General features: G+C 32.1%; 1 protein-coding gene across 5 annotated transcripts in view; it reads right to left on the bottom strand.

The window, feature by feature from the left end:
• The window catches only part of LOC108907802 (TOX high mobility group box family member 4), a 238,209-nt gene that overhangs the window by 39,065 nt on the left and 172,814 nt on the right, over window positions 1–26,330 (bottom strand). For all 5 annotated transcript variants that reach the window (XM_018711607.2, XM_018711602.2, XM_018711604.2 and 2 more), the window contains one exon: window positions 3,386–3,463. In XM_018711607.2, coding sequence (XP_018567123.1) covers window positions 3,386–3,397 — 12 coding nt within the window. In that variant the 5' untranslated portion in view covers window positions 3,398–3,463. The remainder of the gene's footprint in view (window positions 1–3,385; window positions 3,464–26,330) is intronic.

Below are 26,330 nucleotides of genomic sequence, written 5' to 3'. Positions count from 1 at the left end.
CCGTTTTGGTAATAACTACCTATATTATAGTCTGTTTGGAAATGAAAGAGAGTAATAAAACCCCGAGATAAGAACCGGCCATGGGCGTGGTAATATTTCGTTTCAGGTAATTATCGGGTAACACTAATGCTAACAGGTAATGGGTGTACATTAGTATATTTTACTGGATACATCATAGGGCAGGAGCCAGTGTATTGTGACAGATCAATCCAGTCTTAGAGCTGAATATACGAAGACGTGCTAGTGCAGTAGAGTAAAATTCGACTTGTGTTTAGTGACTATTGTGCCAGTGGATATAATATTGTTTGGGTAAAATGTCGAGCTTATCAGATTACGTACCTGCTAAACGCGTGAAAAGATGTGCGCTGTCTCAGAATGAGAAGATTATTATATTAAATGTATTTAATGCATTGAAACACCAAAATCCTACCAACAGTGTTGACGACATCGTGGAAAAGTGTTCCAAAATGACAGGGATTGGAAAATCGACTATCTACAGACTTTTAAAGGAAACAAAAAATGAACAAGATACTGTAAATCCCCCAAAATCATCTACAGGGAGGTCAAAAGTCGTTATAGATGATTTCTTCAAAAATGTCATTCGCAGAAAAGTACACTCATTTTATTTTAAAAAAGAAATACCAACGCTAAACAAAATTTTAAGTGAACTTTCAGAGGACAACGATTTGCCAAAAATCAGTAGAAGCAAATTATGGGCCGTCTTACGAGAGTTGAATTTTTGCTGGGAAAAGCAGAACAGGAAGTCAGTTCTTATCGATAAAGATGAAATTATTTGTTGGCGAAGATCCTACTTAAGATCAATTAGAAAATTCCGTGACGAAGGGAGGAATATTTATTATCTAGACGAAACTTGGGTCAACGAGGGATATACTGTAACAAAAGTATGGCAAGATAAAAATGTAAAAAGTTTTCGACAAGCATTTTTGGATGGACTTTCAACAGGGTTCAAGGCACCTTCAGGTAAAGGGCGAAGATTAATAGTGACACATATAGGTAGTGCCAGTGGTTTTGTAGATGGCGGTTTACTTTTATTTGAATCTAAAAATACAGGTGACTATCACGAAGACATGAACGCAGATGTTTTCGAAGAGTATTTTACACAGATGTTGGATCTTATTCCTCCGGGGTCTGTAATTGTCATGGATAATGCCAGTTACCATTCACGGCAGACCGAGCGGACGCCTACGACTGCTTGGAGGAAAGCCGATATAATTCAATGGTTATCCGGAAAAAACATTTCTTTTGAAACAAATATGGTGAAAAAGGAACTTTTGACACTTGTCAATCTTAATAAAGATCAGAAAAAATATGTTATCGATGAAATGGCAACAAATCGCCAAATAACGGTACTACGGTTACCACCTTATCACTGTGAACTTAACCCAATCGAATTAGTCTGGGCGCAGGTAAAAGGAGATGTAGCGCGAAATAATACGACGTTTAAATTAAGTGACGTGAAAATTTTGTTAAAAAATTCCTTGGAACGAGTAACTGCAGATAACTGGCAAAGATGTATACATCATGTACAAAAAGAAGAGGAGAAAATGTGGGAACTCGATAATTTAATTGACGTTACTGTGGAACCTATCGTTATCAATCTAGGAGACGAAGATAATTCATCAGAATATTCAGAGGATGAATTTTAATATACCTACTTTTTTATTTTCTTTATTGTACATTTATACAACACTACATTTACTCACCATAATTTGAATTTTCAAAATACATATATTTTTGTGTGGAATAAAAGTCTATTCATTAAATTTAAATAAATATTTTGATAATAATATTGAATAATTTTATTTGAATTACTAAAAACCCTCTTAACCCGGTTATGATGCTTAAAGTAGCCTCATGTTTTGAAATGCTGTTTTTATATTGTTTACTTATAAGAGAAATGGACCGAGAAATTGAAGCGGCATAGACAAAGACGGATTGTCGGGGATTAAATTTTAGCTACCTGCTACAATTTAGTACAGTCCGATCGCACAAAGTTTTTTTAAAAGTACACCTCATCTATACGGAAAATACATAATATAAAAATATTGAATATAAGCACCAGTACTACATTTATTTACGATTTGCATACATAATAAGCTTTTATTACTCTCTTTCATTTCTAAACAGACTATAGGTATTGTGGTTCTCTTATTTTATTTAAAATATTTCTCAGAGCTATAAATAACAATAAAGAAGTAATAACTTTTCAGTTCTTACAAATCAAATTAAATCAAAATAAATCAAAACAATATTTAAAAATATAATTCAATATTTAAGAAACAAAATTATACAGGCTGTTACAAATTCGCTTCTCACTACAAGGATCTCGGAAACGGTAAGAGATACGAAATAGCTTAAATGGGACAAAGTTGCTTAAGCAGGGGACCAACATTATGCCTCTAAAGAATCAAGGCTAACATGATTAGTTTCCGAAATATTTGAAAAAAAAACGAAATTTTGGAAATCCGTTTTTATTTCGTTTCAATCCTGTTTGAGGGTGATATTGAAAAAAGAAGAACACTTTCTCATGGCAACTTTTTGCCCTCTATCGAATGGCACAATCAATTTTTATATTATAACATTTTGTCTCTCCAGGACCATAATCAACTTTATTTTTTAAATAAGACCCTGGAAATTTAATTACATTTTTTGCAAGCCTTCATGACCCCCCAATACTGTACTGCCCGAACCAAATTCAGACGTTTTATCTCGAAAAATGCACCTTCAATGTATTCGTTCAAAATTTATTTAGATTTCTATGTTATTGATATCTCGTCCAGTATGGCTAAAAAAAACATTTACTCATCCATAGCACTTTGTTAATAAAGTTAGGACTTTGATTTTGAAATTGATTCAAAAATTCAAGACGACTAAGGAAATCAGCTGTTTTGCTTCATCGTTCGAACGCTTTGTGGTGTACCAGCGCGTTCCCGGTCAGAAAATGTGATGCAGAGTAGGGCGTCGAATTGGCGGGAGTTAAGGGGCAATTTGCTTATATTTTAAAAGGTCTATTAAACATTTTTTTCGATTTTCTGTCTTTATTAGATCTTCCGAATACGTGGATAAAATTAAATGAAATTATGACTATATCAATTATTCAAAGTTTCATAAAAAAAAATATATCAATAATTGTGACTCACTAAATGTAAAGGAGACATTCATTCAATCTAGTTTCACAGCTAACGATCTGCATATAAGAGCCTCATCTTTAGTATTTTTTAAATTAAAGGTAAACAAGTAGTTTTTATAATTTCCAAGATAGTTTCATTGTTTAGTTCGATTACTACAAACGAACGTTATAAAATATTACTACAACATTAAAATTAAAAAAAAAAACTGAGAATCTAAATAAAACTCAACATACCTGATCTCCCATATCGTATCCGTTGGACTGAAAATTTGATTGTGGTATGCTCAGTGATAAATCAACGTTTTCTGATCGCTGAAAAGAAGAAAAAACATATTAATGTAAGCCAAAAGAAGTTAAATTGCTATTATACTACAGTCTTGTCCAAATTGTATTCATAAATACCAAAGATCATAACAAACAGCAGAAATAGTAACGTTTACTCATCTTTTTTTTAGTTTACACTATAGTTTGTATATCGTACATAACAACTACATAATACATTGTGGTTTTGTAAGCAAAATTTTTTTTCGAACTACAATTTTTCTGGTAAGTGTAATCTTAGTTTCTCGAACGAATCGGGATACTTCTTGAACTGTCATAGCCAATCATTTTATATTAACTAAATCCTAACGGTTCTTAAAGGCGATTTACGTCTAACAAATGCAATCGCCTTTGTTTATAATCAAATTTATAGTATCCATGGTACTCAACACGGAAATCTTGTTCCAGTAGGTCACAATATACGAACGCAATAATTGAAAACAACGAGGCAAAACGTGCGAGTGAATTGGTACGAGTAAAACAATCATTCGAGATATTTACGGCTAAGGGAACATAATTTATTATCAATTTCATTAGCTTAATGGTCGTATATCTTACTTGAGAAAAATGGTTGCCGTGACAGTGCAGGTTTGTAATAACTGGTTATAAATGGTTGACATAATTCACTGACAGACGTAAATAAATTTTAATCAAACAAATATGTTGAAATACGGCTTGAAAAATGTATTTGTTTCGCACATATTTGTATATGTACCTACAAGCTAAAGTGGATCTGAATTTCACAAATGTTACTAAAAATTTGTACTTTATTGTAAAATATATGTCGCTTTGTATTAATTAAATGAACATAGAATTAAATTTGTGTCGCTTCATGAAGGCAGGCCATATTTTTTATTTTTGTTAACAGCGATATCAAAATAAATACATCCTTGATAATTGGAACAAGTGTATTCTTTGCTCCGGAACAATGCAATTCATCAAAATTAATTCAGCTTTTATCTCAAGAAATGACACTTAAGATGGGCTCAAAATTAAAAGAGTTGCTTATACAATGCAATATATCGTAGTAATAAATAATGGTGAGAGAAAATTTAATATTTATAGTTTGTGTGACAGGTACTAGTAATTTATTTGTTGTCTTCATCGCGATTTATGACGATATATGGTACAAACGACCTTTAAGCTCATTTCAGTTTATTTGACAAGGTTTTATTTCTTCTTGATATCTCCTGTATATTACTTTAATAAGTGACATTTAATATTCAAGACGAAAATGAAACTGACAGCGACAAAGTCCTGAATTATAGACATACAACGTTGTAATAAATATTTAAATACTAACGTTTATTACTAAATATTTCAACGCATCAAAGTGCTAATATTCCTTCAAACTTTAAGAAATTATGAAATAGTAGATCACAATCACATCTACAAATAATATTTTCTTAAATGGTAGATGTACACATATACCGAATATAAACAGGGTTATTCACACAACATTATTGCTTTCGTATTTAGAACAGAATTGTTTATGTTAGTTGTTATGTACAAAAATGTCTTGTTTCAAACCTGTACTTAGAAAAAGAATTTAATGTTAATATTTTTGTATATTTGCATAAACTACCTATAGTACGATCATATTCGATGCAAAGTAATAAATCATTGCCTGTCAAGGGAACCAATGAAGTACGCCTTTAAGGGTTTTACAAATTGAATAATTTCTTTATACATTATGAAGGGACGAGGGGATCAGTTCAGGTCTGGCACCCTTGTTGCTACAAAAATTCCTTTATTCTCATAAACTATTTATTTTAAATGTAATTTATTATAAATCCAATTTGTTTCCTAAATTCCACATATGTGCTACATTTTACCTCTGTACGCGCCATTGTTGTTTACTTGTTTTTTTGGAAGCGCTCTCTAATTGACGGCAAAGCTCGCCAGGTTAGTATTTGACGTATAACCGACCAGTTCGTACACTCGATGCACCTGGGCGACTACAGCTACTACCAGAACACAGTACGTATGCAGCGGTATTTCAGATTTTACATTGAATTTCATTTTAAATTTGAAATGATTTATCTTACGCCTCCTAAAAATGATGACACGATTTTCCTTTAATAAAAGGCCGACAATTTTTTGCTCTACTTTGCATCGTATACGATCCTACTATACTTTCTTAGTATTACAATGATATATGGTTTGATGATCTATCTCTAATAAAATGGAAGATAGACGAAACAAATATGCTAACAATAAAATCTTTTGACTGTTATTATTGGAAATAGACTTACATATTAAGATTTATATCACCGCACACTATTCAAATATGTAAAAATATACAGGGTGTTCTATCAACAAAATATGAAAATTTCGTTTGTACTTATCTCCGAAATGCGACATACTATTCTTTTAAGTAGTTTAAAAATTACAAAAAGGAATCTGTATAACTTTAGGCCATTTTTTTCTATGTAACTGAAAAAGATAAAGGATTTCATTTCTTAGCTAAATTTTTGTTCGAATAAGGATTATTTTCTATTCTTTTGCACAACACACTATACACTAGCACTACAATTGCAGTAATTGATCATCTCAAAGAAGAAAAATATAAACTATGAGATACCACTGGTGATGCAGTGATTTTTTTCCTAAATATAGAATGACATATTTATGACATATTAAAATACAGTTTCTTGAGGCTGCTCATATTATACATTTTTTGTTGTTTACGTAATAAAAGTAAAGTTTGATTATACTTATTATTTTTTATTTGGCAATATAATAATCCTATAATGCTGCTCCTATAATTTCCTAGTTTTTAGTAATTTTTGAAAGGCTGTAACTTCGTGAATAGGTAATGGTCGTATCGAGAAAATTTAAGAAATAAATAAATTATTTGAAAAAAAAAATAAATTTTGAAAAAAATCAATTTTCAAAATTTTAAAAAATATTTTTTCGTTGAATATTTCAAATATCGAGAAAAAAAATTAATTTAAATAAAAAATTTGAAAAAGATGTCAAAATTTTGAATTTTTTTCGATATTTGATGAGTATATGATGCTCAAAATATTTTTTCATCTTAAGATTTCAGAACTAGAATCTTCAAGCTTCAAGATGCTTCTTTTTTTCTCGATACGACCAATATTCACGAAGTCGCTAAAAAAATTTGGAAATTTTTCTGCTTCTTATTAAAGGAAAAAAATATATATATTTTTTTAAGTTTATAGGGAAGGCCAAATTCAAGGTTCAATCTTATAGTGCAAAAAAAACATAGTTTTGCAGCGTTGCAGAAATTTGCCATCTCAAGATTTCAAATCTAGAATCTTCAAAGCTTCAAGATTTTATTTTGTTATTTACGAAGTCCTTTCAAAAATAACAAAAAATGTGGATTTTTTTCTGCTCTTTTAATTTTTTTGCCGAGTTTACTTTAAGAGTAAAACTGTCCAAATTTTTTAGTTTTGGGGGTCTCAAACAATTCGTAATATTACCGCAATTGAATTAATCTAGGCTCATCCATTGCCACATAATCAGTCGGAGTGGTTTCCCTGTCCACGAAATCCACCGGCGTTTCCCCAACTTCAACCTCACCCACAATATATTTTAAAGTTACGTTCACTAATGAAGCAATAATAGTTTTAACGTAAAAAGGCAACGTTAAACAAAAACTCGGATTACGGCCCGTCGCGAAATTAACGTTTTAATTCAATGGCGGGGATTATTGGTAGAAGATACAGCGCGGATAACTAGATTACAATCCATTTAGCTGATCAGCGCCGGGGTGATACTGCGAGGTGACAATGCCGCCATTGCAAAGTGGTCATTTCCATTGCTGCGTAATCTGGGGATTACGCCGTTTTCATAACACCACTTTAAACTGATAACTGTAGTATGAAATTGTCATTGTTTCGTCGGAACGCCGTAAATAATGCGATTAAATACAGCGACCGGCAATAATAACTGGAAGAATAAATGTTTTCGCTTTTCATGATAATCAGATTTTGTGTGTTTTCGCACTCCCGCTCGGATATCCTGATTAAAATAGAAATAATAACGTGCGTACAAATAACATCGGTTTTACGGCGCTTCGGGTTTCAGTAACATAAATAAAACTGCTGTTTTTATAATCGCTTGGTAGCTATTTAAATTCTAACCTTAAAATGCGTACAGATATTTTAAACAGCGGTAAATATAGAACGTAATATAAACAACAGGTTTTTCTGAAAAAAATTGAAAATAAAAAGAGTCAAAATAAATAAGCCTCATTTTGTAATAGAAAACTTGTTGAGAACCACTGACTTTACTAGCATATATCAGCTATACAATGTTGCCGGTGTTACATAGAACTCTTAAGATCTAACTTTTTATATGAAAAAGGAAGAAAAGAGTTAAATAAACTCTGAAATACACGGTGTCCCACGGTGACGAAACATTAGATCCATTATTCACAGTCTATCTCGAGCTCTCATGGTGTAAACAAGCCTTTGCTCCGACTACAAATATCATAATAAAATGCTCTATTCTTTATTATTTTAATTTAAGCAATAAAAATATATATAACGAACGTTGACTTTATTGATGCCCGAGCGCCTTAGTTCATTTCTGGTTGTAATGAGGCACATGGTCTAATTCTGAGTCAAAGTTTTCACAACGTGCTCATGAGATTTTGAAACTACTCTACTATGCTTGAATAAACTAGTCGAATGAAATAATAAGCCCTGTAAACTTAAAAACTAACTAACTAACGTTAACTAATTAACGTTAACCTTTACTGCTGCTATTACATGAACTCAATGTAAAGCTTTTTTTAAATAAAAGTTTAAACCTTTCTTTAATTGTTTCTGAAATCCCAGTCCGATACGTCCATTAGTTAGGTAAATTTAACGTTATAAAAAAGCTATCTGGGAACAAAGATATGTATGTGAATTCTTTTTTTTAATTACCGTAAAAATATGCTTTATTTGATGCAAAAAGAGCGAATTCCCGAGCGGCTTTTGCCTGCCCCTTTTTATTTTTCGATACGTTTCTTTGGATTAATTTGAACCTATATCTACGAAATTAACTTCTAGAATTAACATTTAGTAATTAAACAATTAGTTGTAAGAATCGAACGATTTTAATTAATAAATACTTGGAGCAACTATTTCACGGTCAATTAAATTGGCCTTTGGCACACATGTTGGTCGTTGGATTGACCTGACCGTCTTCTCAGTAAAAAAAGTGAAAAAACACGTAATTTTGCCACTTTGCAATTTACCAACATGTCTATTAATATTTTTTTTACGATTAAACTCTAATTTGACTGGACTATAAAGTAAGAATATTCTGTTGTTCGCTCCTACGCGAAACGAAGTTAATGAAATTTCCTATAAATCATATCACTGGCACTAACAGTTTTACAGACCGTGGCAAATTACTTACAAACGCTTATTACTTTATAACAAAGTGCGAGTTACGAGACTTTTCTACCTTAGCGTCGGACACGGCTTATATAATATGAAATATTACCTGACCTTTCTGGATTTCCCATTGACAATTTTTGTCTGTTCAGTGACATTTACTTCGCGATAAATTAAATAAAAGCTCAAAAACAACATTCACTCAAGTAGGACAAAAGCAACCTTTTTAATATTTGATAGCACAACATTTAATGCCCCATTAATAAAGGCAACAGTAACATTATCAGTTTAATTATTTTTAACGAGGGCCTTAAAATTTTAATTATGCCGACATTTTACGTTATTGTTGCGATTATAATTATCGCCCAGTGTAAGCCGTAAAATTTTCAAGTAGGAAGTTAAGTCTTTACTGTTATATCGGAACAATTTCCTTATCCATAACGTAAAATGCCCGATTTCTTTAATTATACCCTTCGATCTCCTTTTTTGAAATTATCTGTTGATTAGGAATATTCTGATTCACTTACTAATGCTAAGATTTAGTGATTTACTGATAACAGATTTGAGGTTTGATACACAATAGTATATAAGAAAAATTCACCCTGAAAAAAGAGAAGTTTTTTTTTTTATTTGTTAAAAGAACATTACTTTTAGTGAAATTCGAAAGAATTACTCACGACTGGCATTCTTGTGGAACTGGCTATTCGCTTACACAGGGGCTACAATGAAAATTGCTGTTAGAACAATTCAAAAATTGTAATTTAGATTAGATTAGATTACATTAGAGTTTCCAATTCAACTTAAATTTTACTATACACGGTGGGAAAGTCCCCATGGTTCATTGGCCGTTACTTGAGAGTGATAAAGTAAGTCATAGAAATCCGTGCGATAGAGAAAGATGGCTATAACGAATGCGTCTAATAGTCACCGCCCATTTCGCCCTTCCACAAATAAGAAGTGGATCTTACGACTTTCTTTATCGCTCTCACGTAACAGCCGATGAACCATGGGGACTTTCCGACCCTGTAGAATCTAATGGTGAATGTTGATCCATTGATTAACAGACACCCTGTATACAGTGCACGGTTAGAGTGGAAAAGAGGGAAAATATTTTTATTTTTCATTTTACGAGAAAAAGGCATTCTTGATTAAAATTTGTGCTTATCTTTAAAATGTGATTGGCATGGAGATCTTTCATCTTGTATGTACAGGGTGATCAGAAAATCGGTAAATATAAAAATCGTTCAATAATAAACTACCTTTGTTTTAAACAATACAGAAATATGTTACTAAGAAAAGTTGCTTAGAATAAAAATTTATATTATAATTTAATTTTGAGTTTGAATTGGCCTACTTTGATAGAAACTGACAGTAAAAGTTCTTATTCGTTCTTGTTTAAAATTGTTGCTTATCTTTAAAGACATTTAGCAGATATTTTAAAGACAAGCAAATATTTTAATCAAGAATGCCTTTTTCTCGAAAAATGAACAATACAAATTTTTTACTGTCCGTTTCTATCAAAGTAGGCCGATTTCTACACAAATTGAAATTGTATTTCTGTATTATTAAAAAGAAAGGCAGTTTATTCTTTAACGATTTTTATATTTACCGATTTTTTGATCACCCTGTACATGCAAGATGAAAGTTATCCATGCCAACCGCATTTTAAAGACAAGCAACAATTTTAATTAAGAATGCCCTTTTCTCGTAAAATGAAAAATAAAAATATTTCCCTCTTTTGCCCTCTAACCGTGGACATATTGTATAAAAGTCAACACATACTGAGATGTAGTTCTTTGAAAATATCTGTAGTATCAGGAAACATCTTCTAATACCACTCAAAAACAGTCTTAATTAGACTTTTTCTGTTTGGCACACCATTTTTGATTTGAGTGTAGTAATAAATAAAATAATATTTTTTGGGGTGGCCTTTGATTACCCCATAACTTATTTAGCTTGCGCCAATGGTTAATAATAAATTTGTAATATAAAATTCTTTATTTCTTACACAAATAATTTTTATCTCGTGAAATTTTGATACCTCTATGAATTTCAAGAGCTCTCGTCGTTTTCATGCATAAAAATGCATACAAAAATTGTATCCTTAAGGCGCATTTTAGGAATCATGTTTATATAACCTTTTTTCGCTTATTTTTAAACAGAGTAATGGGATATTCATGGGGTTAAATTTTCACGGCGAGAAATGTAAACTCAATTTTTAATCAATGCCAAAAAATTTTAATTTTTGCAGAATGTTCCAAAATGAATAAAAAAAATTAATATTTTCTAAAAATTAACCCCATAAAAAGTTGTAGCCTTTTGAAATTTCCAAATAAGCGAGTTACCAAAAAAAAATGTCTTGAGCGGTTATTTTCCTAACAAGTTAATATTAAGTGATAGAACTAGAAATTTTATCAATATGATATTGAAACCTTGTCTGGACTAGAAATTTGGTAGTGTATTTTCACTTTTAATATTTTTTTAACATTATTGTTCTGTGACATATTTTGTGCAAACATATTCATATTTTCATTAAAATAAACGGTTCTGTTAAATATCTACTGACTCTACGATCATTGTTTTTAGAACGGGAGGGACAATACAACATTCACACGTTGACGTTCTTGTGTCAATTTGTTATTGTCGCGAACGGTGTTTCTATTTTAGATGCCTGCAAGTGTATTAAAGTCTTATTTTAGTGAAATATTCAATACTCAAGTTAAATGGCAGGTATGTTACAATAAAAGAGTATTTTCTGTGCAATGAAAGTGCAATGTGCCAAAAATTTTATGCACGAGTTGGTACGCGATCATAGAAATATCCTAAATGCATGTAAGTAAGTTGATAGGTATGGTAAAAATCTAGGTACAGACCTTTTTGATCTAATGAAGTCAACAGTTTACAAAAAGTTCAATAAACAAAAAACATTTAGTTCATTTTAACTAACGACATTGTGAGAAATAACTACTCTGCGGACTACATCTCCTGCACAGTAAACCTCACTTAGACTGTAGTACACACTTAAGATTCATATGTAAACAAGTACATGTAACAAACAAGAAGATTTTACGCTGATCAATTGTAAAGCGATAAGTGATATTAAAAAAACATTGATTCGAGATATCACACTCAGTTAGCTGTATCATAGTAGGCGTGGATTTTTGTATGGATGGATAGATCCCAGGAGTTTGTGTCCCTTTCTGGGACGCTCGGTGTTTAGAAATAAAAATGAAATATGAAAGAGACCGGCTGACGCTGTACAAAAGACAAAAGCCTAAACCGTGGATTTATAGAAAAAATAAATCAGAGGGCGTCAAGAACGGAAAACCGAAAAGCATTTTCGAAAGAGCGATCAAATATTTACGTTGTAATTTGGGGTCATTCCGCACCACACATAATTTTAATTAATATTCCTTTTTTTCCCTTTTTTTCCAAACGAAACCGAATAAGCGACGGCGGTCCGAACAATGAAAAATTAAAAGTAAACATCAAGTAGGCGAGCGCCGCCGCTCGCCCCGAAGGCAGCGGCGGCTCGTCATGAATGGCAGAAAATCAGGAAAAGTCATTTTACAAATGTTTTAAATTCAGATAATGTGGAAACAAAATGTATATTATTTGAAAACTTAATTTGCGAATAAGGCTGAATATTACATGACGTATTACAGGATTTTTAACAAATTTATAAATGTTTCCATAATATGTACCTACTAGGAATATTTTTAATTAAATATAGAAATTTTCCTCCTAATATTTTTATATTCTGAAGCATATTTTCTCTTTAATTCGCTGATTAAAAAATACATTAACAATAATTATTTTCTTAATTGGTTACAGTTTATTGAAAAGAAACAACCCAGCAAATTGTCACCAGATTGATTTTTTTTTTATTGAAACTAATTTAGGTTCGTCTTTACGAGTTGATGTATTTTAGAAATTTTTTTTCCAATTTAATGCTTGGGTCTTTTACGATAAACATTATCTAATTTGCAATTTATAGCCGAATCTATTAATAGTAATTTGCAAACCGATGATATGGACGTGTTTGGAGTATCAGCATCTTTATTGAGTTTTTTCAACAGAAAGTAGTATCTATCGCGTAAATGACCGTATCAGGAGTACCTTAAGGTTCTATTCTTGGGCTTTTATTATTCATTATGTTCATTAATGATTTAGTTAACAACTTACACGTAAATTTTATTTTCTATGCAGATGACGTGAAAATATAGCGTTAATGACTGTGTCCAGCTTCAACAAAATCTTGATAATATAAAATCTTAATTTAATAATAATAAGCTAATGTCAAGTGATCAAAATTAATGTGTGTGTAATTCTCCAACAGGTTCACCCGCATTATGTTTAATTACAATATTGATAAGGACGTTTTGTCACGACGTTTCGAGACCTTGGCGTTGTATTCGATAAAATAATATCATTTAATAATCACATTGAGATTGTTGGTTCCAAAGCTAAAAGGGCATATGGATTTACAATTTGCAACTGTCGTGAATTTACAAGCTTAGATGTCAGGAAACTTCTTTACTTTAGTTAGATAGAAACTTGAATGGATCCACCGCTGACGGATTTAAATTTTTAAGTTTTAAATCTGATGACTACCATATATTGGATATCTTCATGGGGTTATATGTAGAAATTCCTTTGTTAGTCTTGAAACTAGATGGAAATAATATTCGAATGTCTTTCTTGGTAAGGTTTTGCATAATTTGACGGATTGTCGGGAATTTATGTCTACATTTTTTTTCTATCCCTAGATTTAGCACTGAAGGAAACGGGACATTTTATATACCCCCCCCACTTCATAAAATTTGTGACAACTGCAATATAAAGTCTGAAGACATTTTTAATGACAAAATACTTTATTTTTAGATATTTAATTTTTATTTTCATTTATATGTTTCATTTAGTGTATAGGTTTTATTTATTTATTTATTACTCTTTATGATAATCTGTATTTTTGTTTCTCGATTCATTTTGGTAATTAATGTAGTTTTTATTGCCATTTAAACCCTGTTCTATAATTGAGTATTACCTCTTGAAATGTGTATTAAAGAAATAACTAAGTATATAAATAACTATAAAAAATTTAAATGTTTCACGTGCTACTTGACTTTTTTATTAAAATTATCTATTTCTTGGTTATTCATTTATGATAGCCCCATAAATTATACATCGTTATAAAGAGAATTTCCCTTTTCTTCTAATGAGGCAAAAATTCAATATGGCGTCCATAACAAAAACAAGTAAACTGTTGCTCAGCCACACATTTTTAGAGATACCTACATTAATACTGACAGCAAAAATCGATTCCTCACATCATTGAATATAAAACTATAGATGTTTGTCTTAAAATTTAAAAAAACAAGAGAAATACAACTAAAAATATAAATTTTCTAAATTTAAAAACGATCCCCATGATCGATATAACATTTTACCAGATCTCTGCTCATTTAATCATTTCTGTATCCCTAAAACTAAGGAAGATATCTGTATTGGACAATTAAAAAGTTGTAACCCTGTATTTCAATGCTTGGTGACCTGCCAATCCAACGTATATTTTCACGAGACGCCGCTGCCCGAAGGGCGCAAGAAAAGAACGCCGCGAATTTGGGATTTCATTCATTCGCGGCCTTTATTCGAATAAAAATCGTACATCATTCTAGGACACGAAGCAATTAATAACTTTGTTAAATATCGGGTCCCGGGATTCGCCAGGCTCCTCGATTCCAGACCGCCAATCCAGTCCTCTCTTGTTGGGCAAAAATTAAAAATCTAAATAAAACATAACGAGCGCTCCTTTGTTTTTATTATATCGCAGATCGCGAGTGCCTATTGTTTCTGAATTTATTGCTCCGACTCGACAAAAAATGCCTTTGTAGCCACCAACTTTTTTGTTGAGGGGAATTGATATTGTTTTGACGAACAAATTATTTTTTCCGCTGTACAAGTTTATTTATGCGATTGTTTCGGATACATGATATACGGGGGAATTTTAGAGCGACGGGTGTAGGGAGGGGGGGGGGGATATTTTTCAAACGGAATCGGCGAATACATTAATAACGGGCATAAATAATGGATGGGGATATAAATTGGAATGCGTGTATCAATTAAGAGAGCCGATTCATAATTTATTAAGTAATTAAAAAATACATCTGACTGAAAATGTGTTCCATAATTGGTCCTAACAAAAAACGTAAATAATTAAGTAATTTAAAAGTAGTTTCAGACTACCGTAAATACAGTCTGACAAAAATACCTAATATTTAATTTAGGCATTTATACAGGGTGTCACTTTGAAGGGGGGTCATTTGGTCGTTTTTATGTGAAGACTATTTTTAACCTTTAGAAACATATGAATTTATTTTCTCAAGTTCCATCGTTTTTTTTTAACTTTTCTTTGTAATTTTCATATCCTGCCGCTAGGGAAATAAATAACTTTATAAAATTACACACTTACACTTACCCAATCAAATCAAATCAATCTTTATTCATCCAATTGATATACAAAGATATACGATATGTCAAAAAAATTTTTTTTTTTAAAGAAAAACCATAAAACTACTCACAATAAAGATATGTACAAAACAACACACTAAAATTCCCTAACCGAATAGAAGCAAGCTGTTTTATAAAAGAAAATTCCTTATAGTACACATATATCTACTAAAACTTATTAGTGATTTTATACTAGTTTCTAATTCATTATAAAAAACAGCACCAATATAATATGGATCAGCTCTATACAATTCCAAACGATGGGCATCATACTGCAAATCAAGACCATTTTGCGTAAAATAGGTGTGATCGGCATTTTGATTCCTAAAACTTGAAATATTTTTTTTTTCAAAACAGTAATTCCAAAATGTAAATGCAAGAAAAGTATGAAACTGCACACAATAAGTCTTTTCACAATTTAAGACTAACTTTGAATCTGTAAAATAATAACACAAATACTCCAAGTATAAATTTAACTCCAATTGCTTTTTCGACAGATTTACCAGTTGAAGCAATTGTAATGTCGTCAGCAAAAGTGCAGAAATAAGTAGATATACAACTATTTATATTATTAATTTATAACAAAAACAATAAGGGTCCAAGAACGCTACCCTGGGGCACACCCATATCAACATTTAACTCCGATGATCTTGTCCCATAAAATTCAACAAACTGAACCACGAAGACCATACCACTCCACCCTTTTTAGTAGAATATCATCCAAGAACACAGCTAACACACTATTTCCCCTATCCAAGTTCCCATATACATAATGCAAAAATCCAGTAGTGCAGTGTTTGTTGAATGTTTTCCTCTAAAACCGTGCTGATTTGGAATAAGTATATTATATTCACCTAAAAAGCTTGTAATTCTTTTGGCAAAAATTTTTTCAAGTATCTTAGAAAATACCGATCGCCTTTTTTTCGGTAGACATATTTTTTAGACCATTAATAAATTTGGAAAACGCCCTGTCTGAAAACAACAATTTAGTAAAATTATATAGTGGCTTCGCTATAAAATGAGCACATTGTTTAATAATTTTAGTTGAAAAGTCATCACAGCCTGTTGACTTGGCGTTCTTTAAATTACTTATTGCATCAAAGATCTCAGAAACCTGGACTTGTCGGAGAAATATTGTGTTATTATTTATAGGTGGTAATTGTTTATCAATACTATTCGGAGTCATATGTGATATTAGAGTTTTGGAAACATTAGTAAAATAAGAATATAACATTTTTGTCAGTCGTCAAACAATTATTTACTTTAATACTAGAAGAAGCACATCATGTAAATAATGATCAAGCACGTGCTTATGCGAAACTATTGGTCGAAATGAATTGAACGGTATTCCCCGTGAATCACAGGCTTTCATACAGAATCGGATTTCACATCATATAATACCCTGCATTTCGTTCACGATTTAATTTTGTTGCGGTTGCTGCTGTTTTATGTTGTTTTGAATTTAATTTAAAATGTCCAGCACCGATTTGGCTGATGAAGTGGTTAACCAAAAAAAAAAATAGTAAAAAATTGTATTTTGCTTAGAATTTTATTACTGTTTAGTAGTACCTGATTTATCCTAATTCCGTCTCAGTCTACTTTTATGTTCACGCTGTAGCTACCTGCAATTGTTTATTTCAATGGAATATGTAAAGTGATCGTAGTTACAATTCACCTAAACGAAGTCGATGTCAAGGGCCATTGACACAGAGATTCAGAAATTATACACACTGCTTCACAGGGTGTAACTTTAAGTGGGGTCAGTTTTTTAAGGGTAATAGTAGGTACCTGTTCCCCTGAATAGTCGAGTAGTCTATTAGTTTTTTAAAATGCACATTAATACTTGCGTACGCAGCCACTGTAATTATGTATTACAAATACATGAATTGTAGGCAACCTACAATGCATGTGAAGGGAGATAGTGCTGGTAAACGGTGATGAAGCGAAGGACGTAAATTGTTGTTCCGCATTATGGATTACTGCTTGAAATTATGTCCTCGTTAATATCGTCATAAGTTTGATTGTTATAAGAGACGTTAGTTCTGACTTTGACTAAATTTTTACTAAAATTTTATTTCTAATCACTTAAACTTAATGGGAAACTCCTTACATGTGGCACATTTCGTTTGGTATTTTCCTGTGTTCTGTGGTTATTGTCCAAAATCTATTAAATATCCCCAACTATTGACTTGCACGTCATAAGTTCGGCTTTGTTAATCGCGAGTTCGGATCTAAGTTCGTAACTAGAGTATAATCAAGGTATTAGTAATTTTGTATTTCGGTTAATATAAATGTAATCACATCGGAATATCGCAAGCACGTTAATGAAATGCAACAGAAACAGAATAGAGCTCGGATATATTAAATAAGTTAGTTAATTTACAACACAACTGTTTCGCCGACGGACTGAAATTTAATTAAAAAGTTGAAATTAGTTTTTGTTGTAATTCAACATTTTTAAATACTTTTCGTTTTCGCTTATTATCAAACTTTTGATATAATTAAATGCGATAAGACAGCTGAAACAGAATTGCTGTAATAACTTTAATTACATGTTTTATTTATCGGGCTTTTCGGATTATTTTTCTGCAGCGAGTCGTCGGCGTTCAATTTTAGTTAAATTGCGTTATTAAAACTTTCAAGGACAACAAAAATAATAACGGTACAGTAGTTTAATAGACTTTTTTTAATATCATTAATGAATAAATGAATTATTGTTTTTTAATCAAGAGAAATGTTGAATTCCGCTACTCTAATCCTGATCCAGTTACTTTTTGCAGCCCAAAAAGTAACTTTGGTGAACAACGAAAATCAATCCTTCCAGATCTTACTTGTAAAAGAGATTAACTAATTCTGCTATGATTTTATTGAAAGACGTAAAAATAATATTACAGTAAAGACAGTCGCTAAAATACAGAATCAAATACGGATTACAATTCTAATGCACAATCTCTTACAAATTACGTCAATCTCATTATTAAGTTCCCCAGAAGATTTCCTGGAACTGACAATGTTGTTTGAGTTTGGACTTTCATAACATTCATTTTTGTACAGCCTGGTATATTTTGGTGGAAATGAAAAGAAGCTTTATCCAGCGCTGTCACAAGTTTGACATAATTGAAACTATTATTCAGAAGGAAATGGATATTCGATAACCAATCAACAAAGGGAAATTTAAACTGAATTCAAAATTCCCAATTGCGCTCCAGATTCGATCTCCCAAACTAGATTCGACAGTGTTGTCTATTTCGATTGGATTTATTTAAAAAGCGCATAAAAGAGTGACACGGAATCATTGGTTTAAATGACGTTAACAGAATCAAGGGGGCTATGAGTTCAATTTTGTTTTAATAGTCTAATTCTTGACTCGCGTCTTTGACACCTTGATTACCGTAACTCTTATTACTGCGTTATTATATTTTAAAATATATCTTTGCATAATTTAGTCTTCTTAATGTTAATATCACTTAAAATTATAATAATGTAGACTATATGCTGACTTATAATTAATAGATTATCATTATACGACACCAAAATTTCTTTAACAAGTGTCAATTTATATAAAATTAAAACAGAAAACCTAAATTAAACTATTGAAGTTTCCAGAATGATAAAGCAAGTGCTTATTGCTTATCTAATGTTAAGAGCGTCAAAATTGTAATACATTGTTTTGCACTAAGAAAATTGAGTACAAGAATTAACTTTTTAAGTAATACAAGATCCAAATCGTTTATAAGTGGATAAATTTAGACAAACTATTAATAGTATTTAACTGTAACTACCCTACAATACTTAAATTTTATGACACCAAAAGGCTGTACTAGCTGAAACACTATACCGGAACATATAGTTGCAATTTACTAAATTGCAACTATACTAGTTGCAACTAATTGAGTCAGTTTTTTTATTTTTTTTACAGAATGCAATATTTACGGAGATAGCACTCCTTTCTGTTTTGCTTAAAAATAAAAAAGGTATAAATTTTTCAACATTTTCATTAATAACTAAAAAATGGGAGTACGACACTAACTGAAATTTTAGCACACAATAGAGTAATAGTGAGGCTATATATGGTCCAAATTTCAAATTTGTTTGCCCCTACGTTTTCATAATATCGGTTTCCAAACTCAGGGGTATATTTCATTTATTTCGATAGTAGTTAAAGTGAAATAAATTCTTGTAACGATTTAGACTACCTGCTATTTTTCGTCGTAGGTAGTCACTCTCTTAAATCTATGAAAGTACTCTACCCCCGTACGAACCTAGTTTACATTCGGGACTCTCCTAATTCGATTCCTAGAAGAGAGGACGGAATCTGGGGGTATATTCAATTTGCGATGTTGGTATTCCAAAGAACACATTTGTGTGTAAAACCATGTAACTAAAACGACGTATTTGTGGAATCATGTCCCAAGAAGGCAAACAAGGGCTCACTATACCGGATTAGAGGAGCACGCAAACTAGCGCAAACTTTTACACGGATCAATAATATGACAAAGTTGCTGGTTCTGTCGAATTTTAGAAACGACATCCAGTATTGTGGGAATATTTAGGGAGAACAATGGCCGGGGGAATGTAATTATGCATTGTGAATGGGGACTCCGACAGGATGTTAAAACTTTATTAAGGGCTATAATTTATGTTTTGGCGAAGCTACAGAAAAAGCTACTACGTATAATTTAATGAAGTAATTCATCAGGTAGATATAATTTTTGACATAATCATAAATTAAATAAGTTACGTTTATTCTGCGACTACCTATTTGTTATTAATTTTTTTTTATTAATATAAAGGTATATGCTGACATATAAAATTATTTAAAGATAAACACCTTTCAGGACTTCATATTTCCTCATAAACTAGATTTTATTAATTTTAGAAATCATAAACAAGTTAGAAATAATATCACTTCACTGTACCTGTAATATTGTTTTTTTCGGGGTCCTATAAGACAACTCACAACACACAGTAATACAGTAAAAAAGAGCATATTTTTAACTCGTATCTTACATTTCCTGAATTTTCTACGTCTGTTGAACATACAGAAAATCGCGTACGGTACTATAAACATAATCACACCCCGTATAATGCTTTTAGGAAACAACACACGCATTAATCGCAATTATTGAGTATATTTACAAATTTGCGGGACAAAACAGGAAGGTAACATTTTCTGATGTTTACATATTCTCCGTGATCTTTCAATGCGAAAAATTATACAGGGTGGTCAAATGAAAATGAAACAGAGCCATTTTCAGGAACTGCGTCAAGATTGTAGAAAAACGCTCAGACGCTCAGACCCGTCGATTTTAGATTAAAGGGGGACATTCTTTGCTGGTATTTTTGACTCCGCCACTTTCACCCCCAAGCAAGAACCCCAAAATATTTAGATGGTATTGGGGATTGATTAATGTTTCTTTTGAAAGCTCTTACAATTCTCTTTACAACAAACTTTAAATTTTATAATTTCGCCCAACACTTTGAAAAAAATTTTAAATTTAAATTATGTTCAGTTGCTTACTTACTACTTAGTTGATTAAATATTCAAACTGATGACCGTCCGCTTCCATACAAGAATAAAGATTTTGTTCGAAACGTTCGCGCAAATTCTGAAGCATTTCCGGAGTGATTCGACGGCATTCGTCGACGATTCTTTGTCGTAAATCTTCCAGCGACCCTAGCTGTGTTTTATAGATTTTACTTTTTAAGTATCCTCACAAAAAGAAATCAAGGGGCGATAAATTCGGTGATCGTGGAGGCCACTCAAGGCTGCCTCTTCTCCCAATCTAATTCCGTAGAAAACGTTGGTCCAAATACTGACGGACAATTAACGCATAATGCAGAGGAGCACCGTCCTGTTGAAAAATCAAATGATCTTCATCATACTCTGGAACATTTTCAATAATATCAGTCAAGGCAGGGTCAATAGTGTCTTCCAGTAATTGCAAATACATTTGGCCATTCAAATTACCAGGTAGAAAAAAGGACCCAGTCACCGAAAATTCCAGCCCATACATTTAATTTTTCCGGTTGCTGTATATGCACCTCGTGAAAAACTCTTGAGTTTGAATCGGATCAATAGCGGCAATTGTGACGATTTACCGTCCCGTTCAAGAAAAAACTGCATTCATCAGAAAAACAGATGTTAAAATGGAACTGTAGATCGTTCCGTGCTCGCTCACTCATTATTTCGCAAAACTGCAAACGGCGGTCATAATCATCCTCATGAAGTTCCTGGACTAAATGTATTTTGTATGGATGAAATTTATTCTTCTTCAAATTGGTTTGTATGCTAGTTCGATTGATCCCAGACACAGAACGCCGGCTGTCTCGTACTTAATGTAGGATCAAGATGAACTTGTCCCAAAACTGCAACTTCACTAGCTTCATTAACTATAGGTTTTTCAATTTCTCGTTTTTTATTGGCTACATACCCTGTCTCTTGAATTTTTTTTTACTAACTTTAGAACATACTTCCTCCTGACATGTCGATCTTGATGTTGTTCATTAAATAGCTGAGCTATTCTATTCGCACATTTATTGTTCATAAAGTAAAGCGAAATGATATCTACCTTTCCGCAATGGAATAAACCATAGTGTTTAATTTTCAAAAACACAATTAAATAAACTACCAACCAACGCTTCCTAATAATACTAGAAAATAATTTGGAATCCACTAATTTTACGTTCATTGTGTGTGTATAGGATTCATTTCTGTTTTTTGCAATTGTGTTTTTTTACGAAAGTGATAACAAATCGCCAAAAACCAATGTAACGCAAGAAATACTAAATTTATACCATTGGCGTACTTAACTCGAATGACTGACATTTTTACCGTTACTAATTGTTTGTATATAAGTTTCAACTTTAAAATCAAAATTCTTAATAAGTATTGGGCGGAATTATAAAATTTAAAGTCTGTTGCAAAGAGAATTTTAAGAGCTTTCAAAAGAAATATTAGTCAACCCCCAATGCCATTTAAATATTTTGGGTTGATGCTTACCCTTGCTTGGGGGTGAAAGAGGCGGAGTCAAAAATACCAGCAAAGAATGTCCCCCTTTAATCCAAAATCGACGGGTCTGAACGTTTTTCTACAATCTTGACGTATATTGAATTTTCCTCTAAAAACGGAGATGGTTTAAAAAAATAATTTCTAAACGTTATTTTTATTAAGTATGATAGGAAAAGTAGCTAGAACTCTTTATATCCTGGATTGTAACAAAAATTCGATCTTTCCTAACATTCTACATTTTAAAAAAATTTTCTCTTAGAGTAAAGACTCTTCGAAACAATTTCCTTGTTGTGTCGGATCTTCCTCTATCGCGAGGCAGCAACCCTGGCCAGTCCGACTATGTAAACACACTGCAAGTTGGACATAATTCGACCAATATGAAGTTTTATGCGACTTGCTGCGAAATTAGCGCCAAATCATTTTATCGCTTGTTCCAACCCCAGCGTTATAGACTCTCCGGAAGAATTTATGGCTTACGCGGGCCGAAAGAAGTGTGAGCACGCAGTGTTTTACATGACAAGGTTGTAAACGTTATATATATATTTCTCCAAACCTCCCCGTTTTCCTTGCCGCGCGATTTATATCTGTATTAAAATGTTTGGAGCAATTTCGCCGGAGGAATGAATCATTCCGCGTCGGTCCGGGCCCACCTCAAGTCCACGGGATTTTATAGCTACGAAAACACTCATATAAAAAGATTTACTGCACGAAAATAACCCCATGTAATGTCTTTTAATTTAACATGTCGTCGTTATTCTTGTCCCTGGGAGTTATTGCCGAGGGGGACATGCCCTCTTAGCAATACGCTTACCTCTGTTCTTTTCTTTAGTTGCTTTCAGGCTGACTTAAACTTATCGACGATGAAGTACTAAAATGTATCCCGTGGTGTTATTTCTTAAAGGTCTTGTCAAGGCCTTAGAGTTTTGTTTAGTTCAAATTAATGTACTAGTAATGTCTTAAGTTGGTTATTTGTAGCATAGTTTTAGTTTTTCCTCATTTGTTTGAGAATTTTGCCACCTGTGAAAAAAAAATTATGAATACTTGCGCCGAAAGAATCAATCAAGGGTTACTTTTATGAAAATAGTTTTGCCCATTTCTTAATTATTTCTATTCCTGACATCCTTGGATTTGCACAATCTTTGTGGTCGTTTCGACCTGTCATAGGATCTACTACAAAGTTATTTATGCAAGCTGTGTCATTCTCTGAATGTGGTCCGATCTGGGTGAGATCTGCGGATCGTGGACTGTTTTAGCGGTTGGATTGGAAACATGGGTGAAAATTTCTATTTTCAGCTAATGCTATGTGGATGCTTTTGGTTATAGATTCCATGTTTTCGGACATATGCTGAATCCTGGGTATGATTTTGCAGCTGCTCAGAGCTCTGCTGGTCATTTCTTGGATTGTATTGGATTCAGAACTTGGACGATTTTCGAAGGAACTCTTAGTATTTCACACGACAATATGAAAAGAAAATTCAGTATAACTGCGGTTGGAAACACAAACGCATAACTGAAAACAACAGACGACCAAATGTCGTGAGTCGTGATAGGGATATATTTTTTAATAAATAAAACTGATCAACAAATATGTATAGTTCTTGGAACTAAAAAAGCAAATGAAGTTCAAATATACACTAGGCACAGATATTAAGGGATATTTTGGGTGATTTTCAAAAAGCTGTAACTTGGAGGGAAGTGGTCGTAGAGAGAATAAAAAAAAAGGAAATTGAAGCCTCAAGTTCTGGGAATGATTATTACCAACTGGGTCTGATATTAACGGATACGCCTGCCCATACCATAATGGAATCGCCATGGCAACAATAGATGATCTCTCGTTTGGCATCGTTGTGGGGAACGTGATAACGATAATTTTATGCGGCCAGTTGCGGCTTTTAATGACGGTTCAGTTATGGTATGGGCAGACGTATCCATTAATAGGTGCCAGAACTCAGTTGGTAATCATTCCCATCATTGACTGCCGAAAGGTACATCACCAAAATCCTTGAACTTGCCTATGCGTACAAGCATGGGGAATAGTTTCATTCTCATACAGGATAATGCTCGTCTTCATACCGCATGACGTACGAGAAATTTTCTTCACGACAACAACGTGGTAACTCTCAACCACTCACCTATGAGTCCCGACTTGAACCCCATTGGGCATGTTTAGGACATGCTCGGGCGTCGATGACGACGAGACTATCCGCAATTGCAAAATCACCATCAATTGATCCAGGCCAAATTTTTTTTGACGTTTGTGAAGTTTCTGAATGTTAAAACAAATTAAAAAAAATATTATTGTTTACCATTTTTTTTAGAATCATGAACGTTTTTGATGAAGAAAATATGGATTACTGTTAGAAAACTTATTACATTGATTTCCAGCAAAAACGACAAATTTAAACATTCCAGGCACTAAAAAAAAAATCGCAGCATTTTGAAATTATCAGGGTTTCTTTAGGACATTTTGAGGTTGAAAAGTTACAGTCAATATCCTTAATGTATTCGTTATTTGCAAAGTTATGTGAAGTTATTTAAATATCCCTAATTATGCAATTTTTTACCTTTCTCCTAACCAACATTCCCACTTCGAAATTTGTTTTTATCAAAAACCAAGTATTAGGACTTGTAGAGAATACTTTGCAGTTTTCAAAACCCTGCTTGGATTTTCTGTACGACCATTACTTACCGAGTAATTGATTGCCAAAGTCAAAAATGATTTGTTTGCTTTGATCGACGATAACTTTGCGACAAATCATTGTACAGAGCTCCGGAACCGCTTAAATTGAAGAGAATTAAATTATCTAAAAGAGCTTTATGATGAAATTACCAAAAAAAAAAAATTCCATAGGCCTTTTTAAAGAACAGAAAAAATTTGTAATATTTTTTTCGTGGATATTCTTATTATTAGGTACTCAAAAACAGCTGACGCTAAACAATTTTAAACTCCAGATTCGAAAACTAAACACTTAAAGCTTCAATTTTCTTTTTTTTATTCTCTCTACGACCATTTTCCTCCAAGTTATAGCTCTTTGAAAATCGCCCAAAATTTTGGGATATTTTAATATTCCTTAATTTCTGTGCCTAATGTATTTAATTAAATAGATCTCAGAATGCCCAAAAGAAACTAAAAAAATTTCAAATTTTAAGCCCGCTAGTATTTTTTTAAGTGCCAATTAACGTTATTTTTATTAGCAATCAAATAACACGAGTTATTTTACCTTTCTTGGCTTAGCCTACTGCGATCAATTTATTAAATATTAATTTTGCAAGAAAATGAATTGTTAACACAAAAATAAAAAATGCCCTTTTTATATTATTTCGGAAAAAAGACGAATGAATATAAAATAAAGTATTTGGTATAAACGAAACTGTTATATTTTAAAATTCCTAAAAAATATGTGTTGGTAATAGAAAGTAGTATATTTTGTGAAAATATCTACGACACTTTGCTATATGTTTTTGTTTATATTTAAAGTTATTTTAAAAACTTTCCAAAAAATCTTGAGATTAACCTGACTTTGAAGGCAGTATTTGCTATACTTGTGGCATTTATTTATCTATTATTGTTTATTATAATTCATTTGTGGCTTCGTACTGTGTTAATGGCCTGTGCACAAATTGATCGGGACATCCTATATAGATACGAGACAGAATTTTGAAAATATGTTTGATATTATCGTAGAATTCTGCATAACTTCATGGTAGCATCTCTTTATTTCTTATAATATGCTGTTCTAATTTGAGACACTTTGTAGATCTACAAAAATCTTCGTGCAACTGAAAAATGAACCCACAAACTACTAAATAAATTTATTTCAAATTATAGAAGCTACTACTTCTCAGATGGGCGTCATTATGTACATTCGGAAATCTCGGTATGCATACCATTTTAAATTATGTAAATGGAATTAATACCTTTCATTATATGGTAATTATCTTAATTAAAATAAAACGTTCCCCGTTCATACACGAGGTT

This window comes from Anoplophora glabripennis, unplaced genomic scaffold (genome assembly GCF_000390285.2).
Source record: "Anoplophora glabripennis isolate ALB-LARVAE unplaced genomic scaffold, Agla_2.0 scaffold100, whole genome shotgun sequence".
In the NCBI taxonomy this organism is placed as follows: domain Eukaryota; kingdom Metazoa; phylum Arthropoda; class Insecta; order Coleoptera; family Cerambycidae; genus Anoplophora; species Anoplophora glabripennis.
Note: the sequence above shows the minus strand (reverse complement) of the source record. Positions and strands in the feature narration are given on the sequence as shown.